This window comes from Alexandromys fortis, unplaced genomic scaffold, assembly GCF_014885135.2.
Source record: "Alexandromys fortis isolate MF-2015 unplaced genomic scaffold, M_Fortis_MF-2015_v1.1 scaffold_106, whole genome shotgun sequence".
Lineage (NCBI taxonomy): Eukaryota > Metazoa > Chordata > Mammalia > Rodentia > Cricetidae > Alexandromys > Alexandromys fortis.
Window position 1 is genome coordinate 6,030,048 of NW_026067980.1, and position 21,746 is coordinate 6,051,793.

The window sequence follows — 21,746 nt, forward strand, 5'->3', positions numbered from 1 at the left end:
GCCCCGCCGCTTCTTATTTCAACACTTTTGCCCTAACACAGGCATTTGCCCAGCACCACTTATGCTGAGACTGTAGCTCCTCCGCGGTGTCACTGGCACCGCTGTCATGATCACTTGACTACAAATGTGTGTCTTCTGTTTCCTGGGCTCTCTATTCTGTCCCAGTGGTTAAAGCTGTTTCAGTTATACCATTTGATAGTAGTCTTTGAGTTTAGGTCGTGTGATGCTCCGGCTTTGTTCCTTTTGCTTATAACTGCATTAGATATTTGAGATACTTTCTGATTCTTTTTGAATTATATGAATTCTAAATTTTTTTCCTACAGCTATGACGCAGGGCATTTGAACTTTTATAAGGATTTCTTTTGATTTACGGACTATTTTGGTGAATACTATTATATATATGTATATATACACATGTATATATGTATTTATATACACACATGTATATATAATCACAGTATTTGTATAAGAAATACTGAATTATGGTTGCGGATGTGACTCAGTTGTAGTACATCTTCTTAGCATATGAGGCTCTAGGTTTCAGTCTTTAGTACCACAAAATAAAGAGGCAAGCAAATAAACAAACTACATCCCTCAAAAATCCAGAGTTAAATAGAACAACATGATATTTTAATATAATTTACTTTAATATGTCAACAAGACCAGAAAACAAAACAAACATAAATATTACAGAAAACTTATAACAAAACAAATTTTCTCTTTCTTGATCTACTATTGAATTACAAAAAGTTCATAAAAGTCAGAGCAAATAATTTGTTTATCATGGAATACCTAGCCAACTTCAGTAAGAAAAGGGAGTCAGACATAGCGGTGCACTCCTATAATTCCGCAGCGTCTGCAGAAGTGGAGGCTGCAGGTTTAGTGGTTCAAGGCCAGCTTAGCAAGTTGGAGGCCAGCTTAGGCTATACTTTGTCTCAAAGCCAACCAACACATAAACAAGGGCAAGTCTGATGGCTACAGAACTTAAACATAAAGAGAGGAAGCACATGGTAGCAGCAGAAACTGGGAGAAAGGGCATGGAGACCTAATCCGGGCTCACTCTGTCTTTAATTTAAATTTTAAAATTCTGTGTATGTTTAGGTATTGGTGTACGGCTATGAGCAAATAAGAGCAGTTGCCAAAGGAGGCCAGAGGAGGCCAGAGGAGGCCAAAGGAGACCATGGAACTGGAGTTCCAGGAGGTTGTGAGCTGCCTGCTCAGGCTCCCAGGAACTGAATTCAGGTCCACTGGAAAAGCAGCAAGTGCTCATAGCCATTGAGTCATCTCTCCAGCCCCATCTTTACTTTGTGAAGAGAACAGTAATGTAACAGATGAGAAGTTATTTGATTAATGACTATTTCTATTCAATAAGAGTAGATCTCCTTTTTATCATCATTTTTACATTATAAAAGATTCTCTCCTGGGACAAAAGGCCATGCTACTTAAAAAAAATAAAATTGGATGTTTGGATAATGTCTTAAGATTTTTAATTCAATACCAGTCAACCACGTTTCCAGCTTTGGTGGTTGCCCCCTGAGGTCCCGGGGATGTACTTACTTGTTGAAGCGCTCCATCTCCTGCACTAGCACGGTGTTCATGCTCTCTTCATACCTCACGGGGTAGCGCTGCAGCGCCGCTTCAATGTCAAAGTCGTTCGGGAGCTGTGAGAACAGACATTGAAAACCACAAGTTACTCTCAGAAGAGACAATAAGTTTCATTTGACTACAAGATTAATAACAGTTAACAAATAGGTAATCATTATTTTCACTTTACAGATTGGACATTATAGTTCTGAAAATCGGTGTAGTTTGTTTTTGCAAATTGAGTCTTGTTTTCCATGGATAACATGTGTTTACAATTTCATAACTGTTTTATGTTCATGTATAATAAAGTATTACTCTCCGATCAAATAGTTAATCTCATAATGCAGAAATGTTCCAGAGCGTAGGGAGAGAGAGCCACTTAGAATGTGATTCTTATGCAAAATTCACAGACACTGAGGTGAGGAGATGGGGAGATCTTCGGAATGCTGGAAGTCCTCAGACATTGGAGTTCATACCCCTGAAGTGCTCAGGAAGTTTCCCAATTAGGGAATGCTTGAACTGAGAGTTAAGCTGCCCTTTCTGTCTCAAGAATCTAAGTGGCATCACTCCAGTGACCCTTGACTCAGCGCTCCTCCAAATACATCTCAAATCTTCTTCCAGGTCCCTCCTAGGAATCGTATTGGAGACAGCATTCACGAAGCCAACAGTCTTTCCCTGCAGAGGTGAACTATAGAAGCAGGTTTGAAGGGCAAAATCAGCAGCTCGATGGCCAGGATTGTTGGCCTCTATTATGGTGGCCCAGAGTGCCACTTCCCTCCCCGCTGTAATGACCAGAGCCAGGATTATGTGGGAATCCTGTAGTGGAATAGGGGCCGGATTCTGCCATGTCAGGGGGCCTGTCACCGAAGTCTGTGCATCTTTACAGTAGTTACACTGGGAAGAGAACTAAAAAAATTGCTGTTGAGGATCGCAATCTGTCTGAATTTTCCTTAGTCGCTGGACAAAGATGGTAGCAGAGTACCACTCCACTTCAGCTAGCATCAGTGTGCTGGGCTATCTGCTGGGCTATCCCATGGGAAGGGAATAGCTGCAGGCTGAGCACTGATACCCACTCCTAAGGTACAGATAAAACACCATGTTCACCTTCAACCAGCAAGTTCAGAACATTCCATTTTTTAAAAAAGTCTTTTAAACTTTTTATTTAGAAATAAAAATAAATCCTGTGCACATTAGCTCACCCACAACTATAGTTACTAAGAAGTTGGCTACGCAGGAGGCATTTTACAAACTACTTCATGTTAACGTTCTCCTTACTGGCCTCAAACCTTTCACAGCTGAAGCTACTCTCCACCTAGCAGACTTGAAACTGTTGCTAACAGTCAGAGTCCAGCTTTATGGAGTTTCCAGTGCAGTTGAAATTTCTACCGCAGCACGAGCAGCACATTTTAAACTAAGTATTACCTGCTCCAGGATGTCTTCCGTGATTTCTAACAGGATCTGGTCAGCACTTCCTGAGGAGCCTGTCTGTTTGGAGCCTCCCTGGGTGAGGAGCAAGGACTCAAACAGGACTTTGGTTTGTTGAAGATCTTTGGAGATGTCAACATTTTCATGTAATCCGAATATCTCAGGTTCTTGAGTAAATGGGAGTTTCTATTGGAAAACAGATTAAGCGTGCATCATATGTTCACTGGCGATCAGGATATGCCACCCCCAAACACACCACCTTTGCACAACCATTATTTTGAGCTAAAGGCCCAAGATAGGCCCTAATCTGCCTAACTGTGAGGTGTCTGTGTTGTGCCAAGAAGAGGCGAGTTCTTACTAGATGTACTGGGTGAACCTGCAGATTTCACTTAGGTAACTGTATCTTCCATTAGCTTCCCTCATGTGTTTCTTAAGCACTTTCTCACAATTTATTGCCCCTTAAGGCCCAAGGCTTTTCCTCTGTGTTATCACCGTATTTAAATGGCCTTATAAACCCCAAAGTAAATTACTTCTTCTGGTTTTCAGTCCTTTCACCAAAGCTCCTGTATACATGAAATGTTAACATGAGCACAAATGATATGCTATTTCTTTCATGAGCTGTGAGTACCACAGGGGCAGAGGAAAGTGTGTTTTTTCCTTTCCTACTACAAAGCATTAATTCATAAGGCAGATGTGCAAACAACAAGGGGTTAAGAATCAACTCAACATCAAGTACCCCGAGCTTCAGATTTTCTGATGTCTAGAATTACCTGGACAAAATGAGTCTGAAAGTTCATTAGAATCTTGCTTGTCTAAACTTGTTTATTAGAGGGTATAACTCAATTAAAACACACACACATAGTTTTTCTCTCTCACACAAACTTTCTCTGTTTTGAGGATAGTAAAGAGAACGTTAACATGAAGTAGTTTGTAAAATGCCTCCTACATAGCCAACTTCTTAGTACACACACACACACACACACACACACACACACACGCACATTCACTCTCTCACACACAGACACACACTTTCTCCCCCTTCTCTCTCTCTCTCTCTCTCTCTCTCTCTCTCTCTCTCTCTCTCTCTCTCTCTCACACACACACACACACACACACACACACACACACACTCACTCGTCTTACCCTCATTTCAGACCATTTACCTTAATGAATTCAATGTAGTCCTCGTAAGTGCCTTTGGGAGGAGCAAAATAGTTCCCGCTGGGAGAAAACCTGTAGTGAGGGTTCTCAATGATCTGCGGGTTGTAGAAGTCGGCCAGCATGGTTAGCAGGAGGCGTCTGTCCCAGTCGTCTGTGACTCTTCCTCCGTAGTTGCACTCCCCAGTCAGGTAAGTGATAGCTTCGAATGGGATCGTGTCATATTCATTTATAAACAGCTGAGGCAAAGACGGAAGCAAAAAACAACTTTAAATTCTTTTACTTCATTTCTATTTTAAAATGGTATTCTCTTTTTTCTCTCTGCCTATGTATGTAGAAAGGGGGTGGAAAGAATTACTACCATAGTGCTACTGAATGTTCGGTGGTCAGTATCTTATTTTAAGTTATTTTGTCTCCATTCTTCGTTTTTTTTTTCTGTTATAAACATACTGATATTTATTTACTTTTACTCTATAGTCCAAGCAGGCTGCTTCCACCTTCCAAGTGCTGGAATGACAAGGGTGAGCCACCATGCCTGATTCATATGTTGACTGGTGTGTCTGTATTTCAAGGGTGTGACTATGGAGCCCAGATCAGGATACTGAGTGTCTGTCTCTACTACCTTTTTGCTTTACTGCCTTGAAACAGTAAAGCAAACAGTGAACTGGAAGCTTGCTTTCTTTTGGCTCGGCTAATTGGCCAGTAAGCTCTGGGGCTTAGCATGTCTCGGACTCCCAATGCTGGGGTCATGGGGCATACACATAGGTAGGTGCTAGTGACTCTGAGTCAGAGGCTCAGACAGATCAAGTGCTCTTTCCCAGTGGGTCATCCTCCCGCCCTCAGAATGCCATTTTCTTGGAAAAAAAATTAAAAATCACGTGTGATCATGTGCATATGTGTGTATATATGTAGTATGAGCTCATGGGAGTATAGGTGCCCCCAAAGCCAGATTGACATTGGATCCCCTGAAGCTGAAGTTACAGGTGGCTGTGAACTTTCCCAGCATGGGTGCAGGAACTGAACTCGGGTCCTCCGCAAGAGTAGCCTGTGCTCTTAACCACTGAACCATCTCTCCAGTCTTCATGATGCTTTTTTTAAATGAGAAAGATATTTAATTTAAATAACGGACATGGAAATTGCTAAAGCTTTTAAAAATGAAGGCTAATAAGCCTTCTTGGTAACTGGGATCCATTTTTATCTGTGAGGGGACTCAGCAATGCCTGGAGATCAGTAAATCATAATTGTGGTGGGTGTGAGGTGCTGTTGGCACTTCTTGGGTAGAGGTATGGGATGTTCTTCATGCACAGGATAGCTGCCCATAGTTCCAGAGGCCAAAAAGGCCAATGCTGAGACCCTGTGCCTGTTTTCGGGCACCTTTCACGATGAGATAAAAACAAAGTAATTTTAAGTCTTAGTGCTGGGTCCTTGTTCACATGGTGACATGGTTTCAATACAGAAGTTTCCTTATCATAGCAATAATAGTAAAGCTACGTTTCGCATGGCTTTCTCATTGTCTTATACATCTGCCATTAAACCTGCAGAACATGAAACAGGAGAATGTGAAGAGATGAGAAGACTTAAGTTTATTTCTTCCGCTTCTAGAGCCTATGCTTTGCCCAGCATACAGAGGAAGTGTGCATACTGCAATGATTGTTACTCGCGGAGACAGTTTTGTCTGTCTCTGTATTACAGAAGAAACGGTGCATGGTTGGGAAAATATTTTTTAAGTTTTCCAGAGCCAAAATAAGGGCTCAGTCTTTTTTTTTTTTGAGACTTTCATGTTTTCAAGAGGAAGAGAACTGCCAAGAGATGTGAGAGGGACTGAGGAAGAGGCAGTGTTATCCTCTGAGGAAATGAATTGTGTGCTGGATGAAAAGTTTCCCTCCTTCTCTTTGGGGGAAGGTACATGTATGTTAAACTGGAGGAGACCCTAGGGAACTGAATGTTAAATTTGTAGTGTAGGTAGGAAATGGAGACAACGCTCTCCCTGCTGTTTAATCCCTTAGCTGCCAGTTTCTGCTGCGACCTTGGAGAGAGGAACCCTGACCAGGTGAGGATGGTGCCCCCTAGGTGTGAAAGATGGAGCTAGCTGATGTCTATGAATTTCAGTGAATTCCTATGAATTTCTGGGAAGGTTGAGGTCATGAGACTGCCACCTAAGGCCTGGCAGATATCGAGTTCTCAGTTGCTTATAGGTTGTATGGCAAATGTTTGAAGCAAAATATTCTCCGAATCTACTACTAGTTTCAAAACCAATGCTCAAATCAAAGTCATTTAACATTTAATTCATAAGCACCCATTTCTGCAGCTATAAGGATTTTCAAATGAAAGACTTATTTGTGTTTAAGGTTTCTGATTCATTACTTTTAAAAGACTTGATAAGATACTAATAATTTATTTTAATAATTATTTTTTCTCCTTCAGTAGATCCAAACTTGGGCCTCGTGTATACTGAGCAAGTACCTACAACTGAGCTACATCTCCCACCAAGCATCAATAATTTCTAAAAAATAATCTGTAATTTTTATTATAAAGCCTGACATAAATACCATCAAATGTGGCCTAGGGACTGTTAAACAGTACTCCTTCACAAATGCTCATTCTGTTCTCATTTTACCTGCAGTTGCCGGATACTGATGCGTAAGTCTGACTCGTTGAATCCATATGGGATATTCCAACCCAGAGGACCGAATTTTTTTCTTTCTTGAACAAGGGCATGAAAAAAGCATACTCCGAAAAGCAACTTCTCCCACGCCTTTAATGTGAAAATTGCACAAAAGGAAAATCTGATTAGATTTTCATCAGTAAAAGTAGAAAAACAGACGCTCTTTCATTACAGAGTTCTGTGATCAGATGCCGCTGCCGACTTTGATTTTAAAAAGGCATGGATCATACTTCCTACAAAAGCATTCATGTTGTGCTTAGCTCAGATATCCAAAGCTAAGCAAATCATGATATTAAATGTTACTAAAATACAAATCATCACTATTTTATAAAGTGTTGGTTAATGATACCTGCCATTCATAGCTCTCTCTAATCTCAGCACTCAGTATTATCTTGTAGATTTCTGGGCATGTGCTTGAAACTATAATTGCAAAAAATGACTAAAGAAGAGAATATGAATAAATCCAATATATAATTCTCAACTTTATCACTTTTCCTTTGGAGAACATCAGTAAAAGCATTCTTCGTTGACCCTTCCGTGACATCTTCCGGTGTCTAATACGGATCTATAATCTCCCAAAGTAGATTGCAAGTATACTGAAGGCATGTATTTCAAATTAGAACACCTCAAACATAGCTCTAAGTCAATCCTTCCTGTGATAAAGTGGTATAAATTGTTTCAGTCCCTTCTTCCCTTCTTATTTGCTTTGAAATCTTGTTCTGCTGCCTGGGCTAATCTCCTGGGCTCAAGCGATCTTCCTGCCCAAGAGTCTGGAATGGCTAGGACTAAGTCACACTGGAGTGGCCAGGACTAAGTCACACTTCGCAGTTTATTATTAAGATGTGGACCAGGCATGGTGGTATAAATGAATAGCCTCAGCTGCTCAAGCAGGAGGATTGCTGTCCAGGAATTTGAGGTTACTCTGGGAGACATAACACAATTTATCTCAGGACTGAAGCAGAACAACAACAACAACAAAAACAATCACAACCCAGATGATCCAGAAATGTAAGCACACTGTGCCTTAATGAATAGACTCCTTTACTGAAATATACATAAATCGAGTAGATGTTCGTCTGCCAGGTAATGGTGTAGTGAAATAAATAGTCAGGGAGAGAAGAACCTTTTGAGAAAAATTACTTGATATATAAGTATATTTCTTCCTCCAGATATTTACATAGTAGTTTCTGCCACCACCACTGTGCCTTCCCTCCCATGACATCTTCCAGTGTCTAATATGGGAGTCACATGGGTCTCCTGTATCAGTGCTCTGGAGGGTGCTCTCACAGTAGGTTGAAGGTATACTAATAACATAGCTAGCTAGACAGAGATAGAGGACCTCCCACTGCATTCGTTTTCCAGAAAATGACATAATTTCATTCTTATTTTTGGTGAAATAAAACTCTTCTATGTGTATATGCCACATATTTTTTTAAAAAATAATTCAGTTATTAGCAGATACTCAAGTGAATTCTATAGCCTGTCTGTTGTGACTAGGGCTTCAGCGAGCATAGCTGGACGGATGCCCTGTGCTGTGTTGCCTTAAAATCCCTTGGCTGTTTGTGCTGGCTAGTCTAACGTCAACTTGACACAAGCTAAAGTCATTGGAGGGGATGGAGTTGAGAAAACGCCCCCATCAGATCAGGATGTAGGCATGCCTGCAGGGAATTTTCTTAATTAGTGATCGATAGGGAATGGCTCATCCCATTATGGGTGACACCACTCCTGGGCGGGTGCTCTTGGGTTCTAAAAGAAAGCAGGCTGAACAGACCCTAAGAAGCAAGCCAGCACCCCTCCATTGGCTCTGCATCATCCCCTACCTCCAGGTTCCTGCCCTGTTTGAATTCCTGTTCTGCCTTCCTTCCATGATGGACTATAATGTGGAAGTGTGAGCCAAATAAACCCTTTCTTCCCCGCTTACTTTCGGTCATGGTGTTTCAACGTAACAACAGTAACCTGAATGGAGAGCTATCCAAAAGTGGTGCAGCTGGGACATAGTAGCTCTAGCTTTAGTTTTTTGAGGAATCTTCATACTAACTCTGCAGGGGCTGAGCCAACTTGCATTTCCATAAGCAGTGTGTAAAAGGGTTTCCTTTTGTCTACATCCTCGCCAGTATCCTTGTCTTTTAGATAAGCATTCTGGGTGGGATGAGATAAAATTTCTATGTGTCTTTAATTTGCATTTCCCCGGTGGTTAAGATGTTGGAAAGTTCTCTGTGTGTTAATTGGCCATGTGTACTACTTCTTCTGGTAACTACATGTGTTCTCCATGTGTTAACTGGCCATGTGTACTACATCTTCTGGTAGCTGTCTGTGTGTTTCCATAGCTCATTCGTTGCCTGGTTTATTTTTAAAATTTCATTGCATATACCCATTGTCACGGCAGGTCATACATGAGGGCATCTTCATGCAAGTATATATTGTACATTGGGTGCGTTTCCTCCATACTTCTGTATTCTTTTCTTTCCCATTATCCTCCCTAGATAGTTTTGCTTCTATTTTCATGTCACACACATACATGATTTATTAGGCAAAATGGAGAAAAACATTTAAATAAGAATAAATATTTTTGACTTGGTCACTTAATATGTTTATATTCCCTGCATCCATTTTCCTGCAAATGATACAACTTCCTTCTTCGTTATGACTGAAGAAGTCCATTGTGTCTGTATAGCAAAGCTCCACATCCTGGCTACCGGGAGTAGTGCTGCAGAAGAGATGTGTGCAGGGGTCTCCATGATGTGTTCACTTGGGGTCCTCTGAATAAAGATCTACTATTAGTTTTTTTAAAAGATTTAAAAAATTTTTATTTTATCTATAAAGTATGTGTCTGATTGGGCTGGAGAGATGGTTCAGAGGTTAAGAGCACTGCCTGCTTTTCCAGAGGTCCTGAGTTCAATTCCCAGCAACCACATGGTGGCTCACAACTGTCCATAATGAGATCTGGTGCCCTCTTCTGGTGTGCACACTGTATACATAATAAATAAATAAATCTTAAAGAAAAAGTATGTGTCTGATTCCCTGAGTGTGTACCATGTGCATGCACTGCCCATGGAGGCCAGAAAAGGGCTTTGGATCTCCTGGAGTTGGTGTTACAGATGGTTGTGAGACACCCTAGGTGGGTGACTGAGCCGTCTCTAAAGCCTCTTGTTTGTTTTCTTAATGTCTGCCATTCTAACTTAGGTAACAGGAATTCTTTCTTTTTTTTTTTTAAAAAAATATATATAATCTATTTTTATTTTACGTGTATTGGTGTTTTGAATGCATGTATCTCTGTATGAGGGTGTCAGATCCCCTGGAATAGGAGTTATAGACAGTTGTGAGCTGCTATGAGGACGCTGGGAATCGAACCCAGGTCCTCTGGAAGATCAGCAGTGCTCTTAACTGCTGAGCCATCTCTCCAGCCCTGAGGAACTCTCAATGTAATTTTAATTTGTATTTCTCTGATAGCTAGTGAGGTTGAACATTTTTCATATATTTATTGAATGTTTTATTTAATCCTTTGAGACTGTTCATCTCATTACCCCTTTTACTGACTGAGTTGACTAATTTCTTGTTGAGTTTTGAAAGTTCTTTGTATGTTCTAGATATTCATTTTCTGTCAGATATAGAGCTGGATATATATTCTCCAATTCTCTGGGCTGACTCCTCAATTGATTAACTGTTTCCTTTGCTATGCATAAGGTTTTTAGTTTTATGATGTCTCATTTGTCGATTTCTGGCATTATTTCCTGAGTTACTGGAGTCCTATTTAGAAAATTCTTGCCTGTGTCCATATCTTACAGTGTTTTTCCCTATCTTTTTTCCCCTCCAAAATTCTCAAGAGTTTCAGGTCTTGGTTCATTTGGAGTTGATTTTTGTGTAGGGTGAGAGGTGGGATCTAGTTTCATTCTTCATGTGGGCATCAGTTTTCCCAGCAACACTCGTTTCATTCTGTAGCCCAGGCTAACCTAGAACTGCTTGTGTCATCCAGGCTGGCCTCAGACTTGTAGCAATCACCCTGCATTAGTCTCCCGAGGACTGACGTGACGAGCATGAACCATGAGTCTGACTGTGAAAGAGTTTCAGTTATGCAACGGAAAACAAAGTATTTGAAACCATTATTGCTAGAACACAAGTTCTTCAAAGGCGTATTTCTCTGCACCTGTGTTTTCTTTGCTTTATATCTAGTACTTTGGAATGTGCTCAGCACACCTATTTGTTGAAAGAATGGCTAAGTTATATAATATAAAACACACTTGGGCTTTAGTTTATAGACTAAACTACATCCACTCAAAACTATTTCAGTGTTTACTGTGCCTTAAGCAGAAGGACGAATCATATAGAAACAATTCATGCTACATTAGAAAATATACCCAGTTTAAAAACATGCTAAGTAAAAACATTATATTAGCATGTTTAATTGACTATAAGAATACAACTGGAGAGTGCTGGAAGCTGGATATTACCGGTTCTTTGCCCAGGCATCCCTTGAAAAACTGAGGATCGGAAATTGGATCAGAGAGATATGATTGGAGGAGATTTAGCCGAAGACCCGTGGGAGGTTCATTGGTCATTTTTACTCCGTTTTGTAGAATTGTTACTGGGAACTAAGACAAAACAAATGAAGTATTATGAAAGATGACCGTCTTGAGCCCTAAAATTGCAAACATCACTGGATTAAAAATGAGTAGAGAAGCAGATATTTCAAAATCTCTGAGAGTTTTAAAACTTAATCAGAATATTTCAAAATCTCTAATAGTTTAAAACCTAATTAAGAAGTACAGCACAACAGCTAAGTAAGCGCACTGGACTCTATCATAGGAAACTTACCTTTGGGGACGGATAGCTTGTGAGCCAAAGCCTAAAACTCGAATTGCAGATTTCAGTTGAAAAATCTTCACATATTTTTTCCAGTGTGGGCATCCAGGAAACAGCAAGGTGACAGTTTTGTAGACAAACCCAAGTTCCTTCTTCTATTGCAGCTGTAATCATTTTTGCTGCAACCGGTCCTTGTCCTTGCCCCAGTGAAATAGCTTGGAACTTATTTCCAGACATAGATTTATCATTTGCAAACTTCAGCAGACCTACGTAGGCAGAAATAAATGACACCATTTCTGCCCTATTCTAGTTTACAGTTTCTGTGCATATGTGTTTTATCATGGAAAAGCTTGGTTATCTTTCCCTAAGCACCAGATTTGTTAACAGATTTACAATCATATAACAAATGCATCTGAACAAAATGTTTTAAATTGTAAATTAAAAGCATACAATATATGCTGGACACACAGTGCATTTATATAAATATACATACATTTATATATATGTATTATATACATATACATTCAGGCAAAATATACGCTGACAATAAATTGTGTGTGTGTTGCAGTACATATACTTACTGGCCATAGGATCTGCTCCTGGAGACAGCACAAAAATCAAGGGAATGGTGCAATTCGAATCCAAGTAACTCTTTGTCAAATCAAATGGTGGAGGTTCTACAAATTTTTTCCCTAGTTTGTCGGTTACATAATTTGTTATAGCTGGGGTTATCTGGGAATAGAGAAGATACAGTCTTTTGAGAAAGTTTTATTGCATACCACAGATTTACTGGAAAACAAACAAAAAACTAGAGCATTGCTGCGGTCTGCAGGGATCATGCAGTGAGATTGGCTGACCCACCAGAACGAATGTGTTCTGATGAAGGCAAACCCAGTTTGCAGGGCACTGGGCCCACCACCTTTTGCTTATCGACTGGTTCTCACAGTGGATCTTTGGTGAAGCCATAAGCACTCTCCCTTGCTGCAAGTTTCAGCAGAGTACGGACAAGTGGGCACAACTCTTTCCCATGTACTGGTGTACTGGGTCATTCCCCCAACCCCACTCTGTGACCTCCAGTGGGAAACTCAGTCACACAGTCAATAACCCTGGTTCCCACAGTCTAATCTCTGCTTCATTCCCTGAGATACATTAGAAGCTGGAGATGTGATAGCTCCGCGGTTAGGAGCAGGGGTGGGGTGTGACAGCTCGGTGGTTAGGAGCAGGGGTGGGGTGTGACAGCTTGGTGGTTGAGAGCACTTCTTGTTTGGTAGAGGACCTGGGCTTGGTCCCCAGGACCCACATGGCGGCTCACAGTTGTTTGCAACACCAGTCCAAGCGATCCAATTCCCTCTTCTGACCTCCATGGGCACTTGGCATCACATGGTATACATACTTACAAACATACATGCAGACAAAACATTCACACTCATAGAATAAATAACTCTTGAAAGGAAGGAAGCAAACATAACCAAATATATTAGGCTGCCTTGCCATTTGTCTTTGGGCTGTTGAGAGTGAAATTAGTTACTTAGCAGCTGTACTTTTTTGTGTCTTTATTATAGTGTGTTATTTTATATTCTTATAACCATTATAAGAAACATATAAATTATAACCATACTTAGAGCTAATATATTGCCTCTCATGCTGCTATATAAATAAACAAAGATGTCTTTTTAAGGCCATGAAAGCCAAATATTTGTTCAAATAGTCTACACTTTGTTGCTGAGACTAATATTTGGATAAGTAAAGCTGATTTCCCTCTATAAAGCAATGTGGGTCGGTCTCATCCAATCAGCCGACCAAGTTACAGGACAAAACTGCAGAGGGAAGATGTCTTCTCAGACTGCCTTTGGATCTGAGCAGCAATCTCACTGTTTCTCTGGGTCTCAGGTCTGTCTCCCAGGCTCCCTGCAGACTTAACAGCTTCACCATCTCATGACCCACTTCCTTAAACTCAATCAGACTGGAAAGCCCCACATGGCACGCTTTAATTCAGTTTAGTTCAACCCACTTTGTAGAAATTGACTGACCTTATAATATCCACCCGTGCAGTGCTTTGAGTCCTGAAGATACACAGCAAAACAAGATACGGATTTCCAACATCAAGAGTTCCCTCGTCTATCCAGGAGACCCTAACAAATCAGCAAGCACTGTGTGTTCTAGGGGTGAGCTCAGTGGTGTGCACAGTAAGTTCAGCCTTCAGAGCATGGATGGCAAAACAGTGCCCCACAAGGGGCGGGACTAACTCCATTGCCATCAAGAGCCAATCGCGAGGCACAGGTGGGTGTTCCCAGGTGCAAAGCAAAGCAAGGTCAGTTCAGCAGAGGTTCTCATTCTTCACGAGGAAACTACCCTTAGTTTCCTATAGTTTTCTTAGCTTCATAAACGTATACAACTTTGAAACTCTTTGACACTTAGCTTACATAGACACGCACAGTATTCAGATACACTTCCCTTTCTGCCCAACTCTACGTGATTTCTTTCTACATTTAAATTTTTATTATTTTTATTGAGGATTTTTGAAGCTAGGTCTCACTCCGTAGCCCAGGCTAGCCTGAAGCTCCTAGCAATCCCCTTACCACATTTTCTATAAGCAAGACCCAGAGAAATGGAGGAATTTCCCCCCTTCTTCACACTCTGGCTAAAATCATAAGTAAATTCATTTCCTTTAGCTTATTGTTGTTTCTAGGTTTTCACTACCAGTCAAGGAGCAAATCTCGGATTCTGGTTACACAGTGTTCGCTGGTTAAGAGGCTGCCATGGACTACGGTGTCATCATGCATCACAAGGCTGTTGTCCTTAAGACTGGCATGCCGCAAACTGCAGTTTATCTGAATCTCAGACTTGTCTTTTACCTTATCAGGCCTTAAACACCGAAGAATTATTATTTTCTGCAATTCATTCAGCGTCTTGTCCATTGGTTCTGGAAATTTCACATTGTGCGGCTCTTTGCTGTCATAGATCTCCCGCCACTCCTCTGTGTTCTCACAGAAATGCTCCCTAGTGGAAAAACCATTGTTTTACTGAGAAATATTTTAAGAGATAATCGAGCAAGGGAAGAAATAAGACAGTAAGGGGACCATGTTAAAATCACTAGACTACAGGAGTTACTCTTTTGTTATTGTTTGGTTTTTTCATGACAGGGTTTATCTGTGTAGCCCTGGCTGTCCTGGAACTCACTCTGTAGACCAGGCTGGCCTTGAATCTCTGCCTGCCTCTGCCTTCCGAATGCTGGGATTCAGGAGTTGTTCTTGAGGGGAGGCAGGGAATGCATTCTTTGTAGGAACAGGTAAATAAATACTTCCGGCAGAGGAGGAGAAGATGTGAGAGAAGAAGCCAGAACCCCTGATTCAGGTGGTGCAGTTCTAGGGAGAGTTATGACATGATTCTCCTACACCTGCAGGGCTCTGGCTTCAGCGACCTCACCCAGCTGGGAGCTCCTCTCTGACAGATGTAGCATAGCGTCATCTCAGTCCTGAAAAGAAAGGCCACTTTTCCTTGCTCCCTGGACATAGAAATTGTAACAGCTTCACAAAGGAGAGCATCATGTAAAGAGAAATGGAGAGTGATGCGAAGAAAAATAAAAAGAGCCGGAAGTGGGGTTTTCCAGTGTCATCAAATGACTGCAAAAAAAGAAATGTCATCATGGTCTGAAACATTTGCGCTGATGCCCTCCACCCACTTTGGGCCTGGATGCTTTTGTGCCCACTTGGGGTCGGGAGAAAGTAGCTGAGACCGTGCCCGTGGCTCAGTGCTCCCTGCCTGGGTAGGCGGGATGGAGTCTGCTAGGGGTGCACAGGCAGGAGAGAGTGGTGGATTCCTGCCGCCATACACAGAGATACTTCCAGGCTGTGCAGTGTCCTGCACGGCAGATTTAGTTATTACTCAGATAAAAAGGGTTTATGTGCTGCACACTCCTTCTCAGAATTAAAGTGCTGAGTGTGGCTCCTACCTGGTGGTCCCAAGAGCTGGCGTTAATGGTACCTCCGCCAAAGGTGGAGAGTGGCAGAGCCAGCATCCAGAGCCGCTGCAATCAAGCTGCTTACCATTTTAAAAGTGCTCCTGGTCAGAAAATAATTACAGATACGCAATAAAGACAGATTTGGATAAAAAAGACCTCTAAATGGCTCAAAGTGTTGGATAAATGTATGTAGTCTTGGGAGAGAGAAGAAAAAGAATATAGACAGTTATAAAAGGAAGTAAATGCCTATAAAAAGTCTTTAAAGAGTCAGAGCACAGACAGTCATAGATAAAAGGAGTAAAGAAAAATAAGCCACGTAAAGATGGAATATACACAGAGAGTCTGGATTATGTATATTATTGTGTTGAATTTTTTGACTGTGAAAGAGCTAAGTACAGAGAGACATTTTATTGTACAATTTTGTTTTATATATATATATTTCTGCTCTTAATTAATGTATTGTGTTTGTGCAGCTCATTTAAAAATGTAATGTATAATTAAGAAATATAGGTTAATAGAGATAATCATCTATAATAGTCAAGCTTGTAGTCATGTTAGGTTTTCTAGATATATAGAGATATATTTTAGTTAGATAGATAATCTTTAAACCTTTCAAAGACCTATAGAATATGGCATTTAAAATGGTTTAAGAACTTAGGACTTTTCATAACAGTGAGACACATCTGCTCCTGGCAGCACCAATCTACTTCAAGAGAATGATGGGCATCAAAGAGGCTCCTCAAGGAGTTTGTTAGCAATTTGAACAAGCCTGGACTGCTTGATGTTATGCTGTATGAACTGGACATGCAGGACCCACAGAAAAATGACTGCTGAACTTGCCTAATAGTGAGACAGTCCTTCAGGTTTCCTGCTTCATGAAAGAGTCTGCCAGACATTCTGCGGGGCACAGAAGAAAGTGACTGACAAACTGCCAATATAGGTGGAACTGTCTTTCAAATTTCCTTCTTCATGGAAAAGTAGGCTGGATACTATGGGTCTGTAGGCTGAAAATGGATGGCACAATGTTACAGAAGAACTTTGGGTGACTGACCAGGCAGCGAGATGTCTCTTTCAATTCTAGAGTTTTGGAAGTTGCTTACAATGTATTTCTTGTTTACTTTTATAGTATATATACTATAGAAGTATATATATATATAATTATATATTAAGTATTATATATTATGTATAGGTAATATTATATCCTTCTGGAGTCTTTGATGGAGTTGAAGAATAGATAGTTATAGTTTTTCTTTGGTATGATAAAAGTTAGATATAAATATTGTATAATTATAATTCTTGCTTGATAACTGTTTTGTTCTATGTAGTTAAAGTTGAAATCTTTTTTTTAGACAGAAAAGGGGAGTCCCATCTGTATGCTATGTATTGCCGTTGGTTAATAAAGAAGCTGCTTTTAGCCAATGGCTTAACAGAATATAGCCAGGCTGGAAAAGATATAGAGTAGGCGGAGTCAGAGAGATGCCATGTAGCCGCCCAAAGGAGACAGATGCCAGGAATTTACTGGTAAACCACGAGCCTCGTGGTAAAATATAAAATAATAAAAATAGGTTAATTTAAGGTATAAGAGCTAGCTAGCAATATGCTTAAGGTATTGGCCAACCAGTGTTTTAAATAACATAGTATCTGTATAATTATTTCAGGTCTGGACAGTTGGGAATGAACAAGCAGACTCCAGCATCAGGGGGAGAAGGGAGGGTGGAAGGGGAAAAGGAGGGGAGAACTCCAGGGAAAGGGATGGATAGTCGAGATGGAGGAAGGATAGAGATGAGAGCAAGGAAAGAGATATTTTGACTGAGCCATTATGGGGCTGGCAAGAAACCTGGCACTGGAGAGATTCCCAGGAATCTACAAGGATGACCCCAGATAAAACCCTAAGTAATGAAAGAGAGGGTGCCCGAACTGGCCTTGTCTTGTAGTCAGATTGATGACTATCTTAAATATCACCATAGAGCCTTCATCAGCAAGTGATGGAAACAGAGGCAGAGACCTGCAGCTGAGCACTGGGATGAGCTCCCAAAGTTCAGTTGAAGAGTGGGAGGAGTGAGACTATGAGCAAGGAAGTGAAAACCATGATGGGGACACCAACTGAAATAGCTTACCTGAGCTGATGGGAGCTTACTGACTCCAGCTGGACAGGGAAGGAACCAGCATACATCTAAACTGGGACCTCTCTATGTGGGTGATGGTTGTTTGGCATACTGCGGGGCCACTGGCAGTGGTGCCAGGATTTATCCCTACTGATTAGCCTGACTTTTTGGAACCTATTCTCTTAGGATGGATATCTTGCTCAGCCTGGAGGTAGTGGTGAGGGCCTTGAACTTTCCCCAGGGCAATGTGGATGGGAGTGGATGGGGTGGAGTGAAGAGGTAGGTGGAGGGGGTGGGAGGAGGGAAGGGAGTGGGAGCTGGGATTAGTGTGTAAAGTGGGAAAAAAAGAAAAGAAAAAATATATAAAGATTTCTTTGGGTCCCTTTGCAGGACTGGAGCAATGATCAAGAAGATACACCCTTGCCAGTGATGAGAACAGGAGACAGAGATTGGTCAGGTAGTTCAGGACAGAGACCTTGGTTCCTGTACTTTGCCAGCAGCTGGAAATATCTGTGGTTCTGTTCAAGCTAGAGGCTAGAAATGTCAGAGAAAGCAGGGCGGGCTTGATTCCTACTTTTTTTTTTTTTTTTTTTTTTTTTTTTTTTTTACCTTGTTTCTCTCCTAGATGGACACTCTTGCCTGGAAACCATTTGTGAGGGTACCACTGAAACCGAGAGGCATCTTGGGTGAATGACTGGACTGTCCTTCTCTCCTCTCCACGTCTCATCCCAGTTTCTGCATAAGCCTGACAAAACCCTCCTAGGCTGGACACTCAATAGCAACTTGATCCCTGGAATGTATCTGTTCCTGCTGTCCAGGAGCTCTGCCTTCCTTATAGTAAGTTTTATATTAGGATCTATTCTAACATGTCTAAAGCTCACTCTTCTGGGGTTCGGGAATTTTGTTTTCCAAGTTTACAAGACAAGAACCTGGAGCCATGGACTCAGTGGAAGTTGTGTGTGTTTGTGAATGTATACACCCTAACTCCTGGGTGAAAGCCCACCTGAGGCCAGGATCCTCTGTCACACTCGGAGACCCCTCTTTTGATCTTTTCTCCGTGTCATTAGGGTAATTAATTACACACATTTCCTGCTCTAAGCCTTCCTCTGTAGAACTAAACCTCACGCCAGTACACTAAATATGGGCTTGAAGGGATGATTCGACCCCTGTGTTTCTCTTCCCAGCGTGGCCACTGTTACTTGTTTCTTTCATTGGTCTATCGGGACAGATGACAGAGCTGCAGGAGACCTTGCTTCTGTTCTATGTGAAGTGGTACATTATGTGAAGAGCCTGTCTTTCTACTAACCAATAAACTAGAAAGAATCATGGAAAAAATTTAAATTACAAATTTAGTATTACCATTCAGCGTTAAGTAATCAAATGTACACAATTACCTGAGTCCTTGGAAGACGGCAAGTTCACTTGCTCTACAAATCTCCTCCCAGCTTTTATCCTGTAGCCATTCTGGAGCGGGATTTTTTTCGGCACTCTTAAGACTCACTCCTCCAGTTAAAAGAAACATCAGTTCCTGGTATTCAATCTCTTTCTTGGCCCTGTGTTCCCAAACAATTGTAAACTGTTGTGAATGGTTGATCTTAAAATGGAATTATAGCAGCTTCTGTGTCCAAGCCTGGATGGAGTAGCTCAGGCTGTACTTAGCCTCACAACTAATGAGACAACAGCTGTTGTGGGAACTCAATACACCGCGCAGAATGTAGCCACTAAGAGACAGAGAATGTGGCTTATGGTTGCCCCGCTGTCTTCCCAGTGACATTCCCCAGATGCAGAGCAGAGGTGGTAAAAACTAAAGCCTGGCAGTGTTGTTCAGACAGGAGGCAGAGTTGAGGAGGGCTTCTCAGTGGACCTGTCATGCACTGCTGCTTAAGGACCTCTGCTCAGGTAAAGCTGAATCTTTACCTATGCTACAGAAAAGAATGTCAGCGTGGAGCAAAGTTAACACACTTCCAAAGCAGAGATAAGGAAGAATAAAAGGCACAGAAAACTAAGGGGACTGGGCAGGGGAAGGGAGTGTGCTGGCAGCCTGTCAGAAAAGAGTCTGGGAATCTCATACAAGTCTGCTTAGTCTTCGAGTATAGTAGAAACATCTTAACTTCCTCTGTGACCCTTGTGACCTAGGATTTTACTGTATCAGTTGTAATCCCACCTAAGGCACACTAGGAACTATGTTCTCATTTACTGAAAACAGAGACACTAGGAACTAGGTTCTCATTTACTGAAAACAAAGCCCTCTGAGATGTAACTTCAGAATGCAACAAAACCAGTATATCTGGCTACTGTAAAGATACAGAATTGCAACTCTCTTGGAAAGCCCAAAGCCCCAGCCATGAATGCCTTATTGCTTTCCTTAGTGTCCCACTTTCTATTAACTCCTGTGTTTAAAACCTATGTTCAAGGCATCTTCTAGCAAACTCAACTCTGCTTCTCTGATGTTCAAGGCATCTTCTAGCAAACTCAGCTCTGATGCTGGCCCATCCTGAAACTGTTTCCTGCAGTGAAGCCAAGGATCAACGACAGCTTTGCCTCACTGAGGTCCTTGACTACTCAGTCTGCTGGTGCCAGGAGGGGGGATGGCTCTGCCCCACCACTGCTGACAGAAATAAGAGATTGTACGCACTTTAATTCAGGTGGCAGGGGGAGAGAGAGAACATGTTTGCTTAACGGAAAATAATAGCACACACCTCCTGTACACGGCACATTTCTAGAGAGACGGGTGTTTAGGTATCTCGAGCAGATACAATAGTTCTGTGTTTTGAACGGATACTGTTAAAAGCATATAATTTATGACAAGGATTAAAGATTAAGCAATATATAATTGAAGTACAAAAATATAAGCTAACTTGTTTTATTTTTTAACTCTCTCTCTCTCTCTGGGAGTATATGTGAGTGTGTGTGTGTGAGTGTGTGTGTGTGAGTGTGTGTGTGTGTACTCACTGCATTCATATATGTGAGTATAGGCACATTTGCTATAACTCATGTGTCTGAGAATGACCTGGGGTGTTGCTCTTTGCTGTCCAACCTGTTTGAGATAGGGTCTGTTTGCTGCTTTTTATGCCAGGCTAACTGGCCCCGTGAGCTTCGTGGGTGTCCTCCTGTCTCCACCTCCACCCCACCCGAGAGCTTTGGGGTTACGGATGCTGCCGTGTCACCTCTCCGTGGTTACCAGAAATTCAGATTTAGGTCCCCACACTGGCACAGCGACCCACCTCCCGAGTCATATTCATTTTTCTTATGTTAAATCAATTTCTTCTGTAAATGAAATTTTGAGGTGGTTTTGTGAATTCACTGTGCTCAAAGGGCACACACATCCTGATCTCAAGTAAACATAATTTTTTTCTTTCCATCCTTGTTTGAGATGGCTTTAGGAAAATGAACAATATATAAGGCAGACCTATAGAATAACACCTGGCTTTAATGAGTGGATAGCTAAATAGATAAAAGGTAAAGTTTGGCATCTATTTAGATTGAACCCACAGATCTGTTACGTCTGGCTTAGATCTAAATGTAAAAGGAAAATAATGAAGTTTAAAGATAATTATGAATATCTTTATATCAGTGGACTGAGGGCAAAGTGTTTTCACTAAGCACAGGCCACAAACCAGACAATATTAAAATTAAGAATTTGTGTTAATTAAGAGAATGAAAAGGCATTCTAGACAGTGACTGACAGTCACACATTGTTGGTGGGTTTGGATCTACATTATATAAAGAACTCATAAGAGTCAGTTAGAAAACAACAAAAATCCAACAGGAAAAGTGGAAAGTGATAGATTTCTAAAGTCCCTATGTGTGTGTGTGTACGTGCGCGCACACACACACACAAAGCTTGACATCATTAATCATTGATGTGGGAGCGTCATATATCAATCTGTTGATTTCATTGGTTAAGTTATAATAAACCAACTGCTTGGCCTCAGCTTAGAACATAGATGGGAGGAGTAAACAGAATAGAATTCTGGGCGGAAGAGGAAGTGAGGTCAGACTCTGCTCTGCTCCCGGAGAGACCCGACAGCTCTGCTGGAGCAGAGAC

The 21,746-nt window shown here is 41.4% G+C and overlaps 1 protein-coding gene across 1 annotated transcript in view; it reads right to left on the bottom strand.

Annotated features, from left to right (window-relative positions):
• Dnah12 (dynein axonemal heavy chain 12) overlaps positions 1–21,746 on the bottom strand; it is a 155,360-nt gene that overhangs the window by 9,521 nt on the left and 124,093 nt on the right. Inside the window, exons 62-70 of the mRNA XM_050158197.1 lie at positions 19,093–19,251; positions 14,488–14,632; positions 12,214–12,364; positions 11,645–11,898; positions 11,281–11,421; positions 6,785–6,922; positions 4,173–4,406; positions 3,007–3,195; positions 1,558–1,661 (exon numbers count right to left, since the gene is read on the bottom strand). Coding sequence (XP_050014154.1) covers positions 1,558–1,661; positions 3,007–3,195; positions 4,173–4,406; positions 6,785–6,922; positions 11,281–11,421; positions 11,645–11,898; positions 12,214–12,364; positions 14,488–14,632; positions 19,093–19,251 — 1,515 coding nt within the window. The remainder of the gene's footprint in view (positions 1–1,557; positions 1,662–3,006; positions 3,196–4,172; positions 4,407–6,784; positions 6,923–11,280; positions 11,422–11,644; positions 11,899–12,213; positions 12,365–14,487; positions 14,633–19,092; positions 19,252–21,746) is intronic.